The sequence below is a fragment of the Gekko japonicus genome, unplaced genomic scaffold (genome assembly GCF_001447785.1).
Source record: "Gekko japonicus isolate JY-2015 unplaced genomic scaffold, Gekko_japonicus_V1.1 scaffold10, whole genome shotgun sequence".
Taxonomy (NCBI): Eukaryota; Metazoa; Chordata; class Lepidosauria; order Squamata; family Gekkonidae; genus Gekko; species Gekko japonicus.
Genome location: NW_015167526.1, coordinates 2,022,970 through 2,029,169, shown reverse-complemented (window position 1 = coordinate 2,029,169; position 6,200 = coordinate 2,022,970). Strand labels below are relative to the sequence as shown.

The window sequence follows — 6,200 nt, the reverse complement described above, 5'->3', positions numbered from 1 at the left end:
ATGCCCTTTGGGCATGGCTTGGCATTGCTAAGTTGTTAAGGGGGGCAAGAATATTACTCCTGGGCAACCCGGATGCTCTTGTCGAAAGCTATCTTGGGGTGTCGCCTAACCTCCCCCATCTGCCAATATGGGGCTACAACCACATTTGGAGGCACTGTGGACTGCACATGAGTTATTTTAACTGGCTGCTTCAAAAGCCGTTCTAAGGAGTTTTGTCGTTCAGTCGCACAGTCGAGTCCGACTGTTCGTGACCCCATGGACTAGATCACGCCAGGCCCTCCTGTCTTCCGCCGTCCTCTGAAGTTGGCTCAACTTCATGTTTGTTGCATCTATGACACTGTCTAACCATCTCATCCTTTGCCGTCCCCGTCTTCTTTGACCTTCAATCTTTCCCAGCATCTTCTATTTGCCAAGGAGTGATGGGGCCGGCTGCCATGATCTTAGTTTTTTTGATGTTGAGCTTCAAGCCCACTTTTGCGCTCTCCTCTTTCACCCTGAGCAAGAGGCTCTTTAGGTCCTCTTCACTTTCTGCCATTAGCGTGGTATCGTCTGCATATCTGAGGTGGTCGATCTTTTCCCCAGCAATCTTAATTCCCACTAAGAGCCACCCGCTCATAAAAACCTTTGAGACAAAGGAGAGGAGTCGTGTTCTCGCCACGTGCCTCTGGCTTCATCCCTCTCTCTGATCCCCGCCTCTCCCTCCTCCCGGACACCTTATCCGCCTGGTCACTGCCTAATGCTTCTGTCTCCTTTTCCCCACAGGTAGCTGCAAGGCTAAGCCATGACTGACACGGTGGTTGGTAGCAGCACTGGCCAGTGGAGGTACCAGAACGAACGGCAGATGGCCCACCGAACCGGGTAAGGAGGACCTCCGGCTTTGCTCTGTCTCTGCGGCTGGTTCCTATAGTTGTTGTCACGCCAGGGCACAGGAAACCCAACAAATGTGGTGGTGTCTGTTGTGTCTGGAATCCAGGTTTTGGAGAATCCCAACTTTGATTATTTATTTTTTTTAAAAACGAAGTTTCTAGTCCTCAGGTTGTAAAGATATGCCAGGAAGTGCCTGGTGGATGAAACCCTGGAAGCTAGAGGCTTCCAAGCAGTTCCAGGGTTGGGATTCTGTATTCTGGCGGTGCTTTGCCCTTTCCCAGGGTGATTTGAAGCGGACCAAATCATGCGCAATCTCCTTAATTTGCATAATTTATACAGGCTACAGAACTGATCTTTTCCTGCGGCATTTTTTTTAATGCAAGGTACTGCACAATCATGCAAGGTGTACTGTGGACATATGTGGGCAGTCAGTGGAAGACCTTCCCCATTATATTCTGGCCTGTCCGTTATACGTAGAACCTAGGGCCACATTTTTAGCGAAGATAATGACAGCCCTGTACCCCCTGTCTGATGATGATAAGATGGCCTTTATGCTCTCAGATGAGGACCCCTTTATCTCTTCAATACTGGCTCTCTTTGCCTTGGCCGCGTGAAAAATCAGAGCAAAGAAATCTAATAGTGCCATTGCAACTAAAAGAAGAGAAGAGGTTGGATTTATACCCCGCCCTTCACTACCCAAAGGTGTCTCAGAGTGGCTTATAAACTCCTTTCCCTTCCCCTCCCCTCAACAGACACCCTGGGAGGTAGGCGGGGCTGAGAGAGCTCTTTCGAGGACTGCCCTTGAGAGAACAGCTGAGAAAAAGAGAAGAGATTGGATTTATAGCCCGCCCTTCACTACCCAAAGGTGTCTCAGAGCGGCTTATAAACTCCTTTCCCTTCCCCTCCCCACAACAGACACCCTGTGAGGTAGGTGGGGCTGAGAGAGCTCTTTCGAGGACTGCCCTTGAGAGAACATTTGAGAGAAAGAGAAGAGATTGGATTTATAGCTCGCCCTTCACTACCCAAAGGTGTCTCAGAGCGGCTTACAAACTCCTTTCCCTTCCCCTCCCCACAACAGACACCCTGTGAGGTAGGTGGGGCTGAGAGAGCTCCGACAGAAACTGCTCTTTTTCAAGAACAGCTCTGCCAGAACTATGGCTTGTCCAAGGTCATCCAGCAGGCGCAAGTGGAGGAGTGGGGAATCAAACCCAGTTCTCCCAGATTAGAGTCTGCGCACTTAACCACGACACCAGTGATGGCGAGCCTTTTAGAGACCGAGTGCCCAAACTGCGACCCAAAACCCACTTATTTGTCGCAAAGTGCCAACACGGCAATTTAACCTGAATACTGAGGTTTTACTTTAGAAAAAACAACTCATACATTAACTTAAGATGGCCCAAACAAAGTAAGGAAAGCAATCCCAAATGCTTTCATTTACTTAAAATTATTTGGCAGAGAATTCGACTCTTTAATGGTGGCTTGGGCCTGGCTGGGGCGATGGCACGCGTGGTGCCCACAGAGAGGGCTCTTGAGTGCCACCTCTGGCCCCCGTGCCATAGGTTCGCCACCACTGCACTACACCAAACTGGCTCTCTAAGTGAGTGTTCTTAAAAGGTCTGATTGGATTTAAATATTATAGACTGAGGTCGCTTTAACAGGTTTTATACGTTTTGTAGAGGTTGAATTTTTTTAAAAATCATATGTTAATGCACAAACTCTCTGAGAGTGTTTGATATTGTGAAGGCTTATGGCGACATACAATAAAACGACTCTGATTCTACGGGGAGCAGGCACCACTTGTGGCCTTGGAAAATGGAGGGGAAAAGTAGGAACCAATCAGTCAGGAGGAGATGGAGCTGAGAAAGAGGGGGGGGGGGGGGGAACGCAAGCATTGAAAGCTCCTGAGGTTGGATGGCAGTGAGTAGGGTTGCCAACGTTGGCCTGGGAAATTCCTGGAGATGGGGGGGGGCACTGCCTGTGGAAAGGGGACCACGGGGAGGGATTCATCCAGAATCCTATATATCTTGCCCCCCCCCCCCAGTCTTGGCCGTCCTTCAGGTGCTTCTGGACTCTAATCCAATGGTTCTCCTGCTGGCCAACCCAGCTTGCCTCTGCAACTAGCTTTGTGGCGATAAGCGGTAATTCCAAGGAGAACTCTAGGAGGACCCACTTGGAAGTTGGCTACCATAGCCGAGAGGCTACTTCGGGAGGGAACTGATACCTAATTAAGGTTGCCAACTCTGGCTTGGGAAATTCCTGGAGTTTGAAGGGAAGAGGGTGGGGACTGGGAAGGGGACGGACCTCAGAGGGGTGGAATGCCGTAGGATCCACCCTCCAAAGCTGTGGTGCCTCTAGAAGGAGCAGTATGGGGAGGGACTTCACCTAGAAGAAGAGACTGGATTCATACCCTGCCCTTCACTACCTGAAGGTGTCTCAGAGCGGCTTACGAACTCCTTCCCCTCCCCACAACAGACACCCTTGTGAGGGAGGCGGGGCTGAGAGAGCACTGACAGGAACTGCTCTTTTTCAAGAACAGCTCTTATCAGAACTACGGCTTGCCCAAGGTCATCCAGCAGCTGCAAGTGGAGGAGTGGGGAATCAAACCCGGTTCTCCGAGATTACAGTCCGCGCTCCTAACCACGACACCAAACTGGCTCTAGAATCACTTGCCCTCCAGAGAGACCACGTTCTCCAGGGGGGTTGAGCTTCACAGACTCAAGATCAGTTGTGATTCTGGGAGATCTCCAGCCGCTACCTCGAGGCGGGCAACCCTCTGTCCTCGCCCCATGCCCAGAAATGTGAAAACGTGTTCTTTGGGTGGTAGATCAATGTGGGTTCCTGTGAACGCGCTATGGGAAGTAATCCCATATGCGAGGCTGAAAGTACAATCCTGCCCCGTAGTAGCTGGTATCCAGCTGTGCCTGCACAGAAGGCAGAGTTTTCCCAGTGTTCCTCTCTTCCAACTAGGGTTGCCAAATTCCAGGTGGCACCTGGAGATCTCCCACTAGTACAATTAATCTCATAAGAACCTAAGAGAAGCCAATGTTGGATCAGGCCAATGGCCCATCCAGTCCAACACTCTGTGTCACACAGTGGCCAGAAAGACCAGATGCCACCAGGAGGTCCAGCAGTGGGGCCGGGACACTAGAAGCCCTCCCACTGTTGCCGCCCCCAAGCACCAAGAAGACAGAGCATCTCTTGCCCCAGACCGAGAGTCCCTATCTATACCCTGTGGCTAATAGCCACTGATGGACTTCCGCTCCATATGCTCATCTAATTCCCTCTTGAAGCCGTCCGTGCTTGTAGCCGCCACCACCTCCTGCGGCAGTGAATTCCATGTGTTCATCACTCTCTGGGTGAAGAAGGACTTCCTTGTATCCATTCTAAACCGATTGCTCAGCAATTTCATGGAGTGCCCAGGAATTCTTGTACTGTGTGAGAAAGGGAGAAAAGGACTTCTTTCCCGACCTGCTCTGTCCCAGGCATAATCTTATAAACCTCGATCATGTCACCAGGTGCCATTTTGTAGAAAAAGAAGTGCAGGAGCTCATTAGCATAACATTAGCATAACTCTGTAGAAAGTGGCTGCTTTGGAGGGTGGACTCTGTGGCATCGTACCCTGCGGAGATCCCTCCTCTCCCCAAACCCCGCCCTCCACAGGCTTCACTCCCCAAATCTCCAGGAATTCCCCAACCCAGAGCTTGGCAACCCAGCTTCAGATCCTCAGAAAGGCAATTCCCAGGATGCGACCTACACAGGAGAACAGCTATATGTGTGTGTGTGTGTGAGATCACTCCTCCCCTTGCAAACTCAGCTCTGTTGCAGTTTTATCCCCTCGTCTCTCCTTGTTCCAGCCCTCCAAGCTGCCCGGCGTGGGGCCCCGTGAGTCAGTGCAGAAGGAGCCCACGCAGAGGTCCAGAATCCTCCTGGGCAGGGGAGGATGCATGACACTCGGGGGCTGAGCTGGCGCCTGACATCAAGACTCCCCGACAGGTTGCACCCCCTCAGTCTGAGCCACCCGTCGGAGGCGGGAAGGCCTCGGGCAATCCGCCCGCCTGCTCCTCTCCCAGCCAGAGCTGCCAGAGAGCTGACTAGCAATTAGCCCCGAGTGCTTAAAGGAGGGCTGTGGTTCCCAGGAGGTGGGAGGTTTGCCCCTGGGGCTGCGGCCTCGGCAACTCCTCTGCACTCGCGCTCCCCCAGCAGATAGCGATTGGCAGCAGTGTTCCCTCTAAGCTGAGTTAGTGTGAGCTAGCCGTTTTTTAGCCTCCGGATTGCGCATTTTTGCCTTAGCTCAAGAAGGAGGGCTCCAGAGCAAACTGATTCATGCAGCAGCCAAATCGCTCGCTCGCAACTTTACTCCAGTAGCTCGCCAAGTAGGATTTTTGCTCACAAGACCCCACAGCTTAGAGGGAGCATCGAGTGGCAGGCGCCACTAGAATTTCAGGGAGCCCCCGACATCCTCGGCCTCAACCGAATCGCTCCTGTCAATTCTGACCCTTCATCCTGCATCTGTCGCAAGTCAGTCCTCAGTTTGGTGGTGGAAGGAACTCCAAATTAATTTAAATAACGTATGTGCTTTTTCCCCCCCATGGCCAGTGGGGCACATCTCTTTTTAATCGGGAAAGAGCACAGCAAATTCATTGCCGTTTGGCGTGGCCACTCTGCACCTCTCCCAACAGGGTCCCGGCCACAGAACGCTTAGTCGTTTCCTAAATCTCCGTGGACCCGGAAGCGATAGATGCAGGTGTATTTTGGGTGTCCCCAGTTGCTTAGCACTTTCAGTTTCACGTAGCTGATAATTTCGGAAGAAGAGTTCCCCTCCAGTTTGAAAGTCTGGACCATATTTCCTTCAGCGTCATAAACAAACCGCCCTAAGAAGGCCCCGTCCTCCTCGTTGGCGTCTCTTAATCCATAAACAGCAAACTCTTTGGGCGCACTAGAGATTTCTCCGGTGGGGGAGACGTTCTTCGATATGTGGTCTATCGTCACAGCAGTGGGGTGGATTCCCGCGGCTAGTTTGACGATGGCTTCGCCCCGGTCTCCAGGGAAAGGCCAGCAGTTTCCCGGCGCGCGGTCCGGCTGCAGAATAGCATCGGCCGATTTCACAAAGGGGAGCACCTGGATGGGCCCCCAGAAGTAGCTTCCCCCCTCGTGGCGGTAGCTCCTAGAGGTCCTGGCGTGGACGATGCGGGCGCCTGCCGACCGGAGGGCGTAGTCCGGCCTCTGAACGCCGTCTTGGTCCACCCGGTCCATCAACTCTTTCAGCATCTTTTGAACGCTCCACGTGGCGACGCCCTTGCCGGCGTAGCTCTGTAGGGCCTCCTCGACGGCCC

General features: G+C 52.5%; 1 protein-coding gene across 1 annotated transcript in view; it reads left to right on the top strand.

Annotated features, from left to right (window-relative positions):
* RPH3A (rabphilin 3A) overlaps nucleotides 1-6,200 on the top strand; it is a 134,762-nt gene that overhangs the window by 28,344 nt on the left and 100,218 nt on the right. The window contains exons 2-3 of the mRNA XM_015413214.1: nucleotides 763-858; nucleotides 5,913-6,171. Coding sequence (XP_015268700.1) covers nucleotides 782-858; nucleotides 5,913-6,171 — 336 coding nt within the window. The 5' untranslated portion in view covers nucleotides 763-781. The remainder of the gene's footprint in view (nucleotides 1-762; nucleotides 859-5,912; nucleotides 6,172-6,200) is intronic.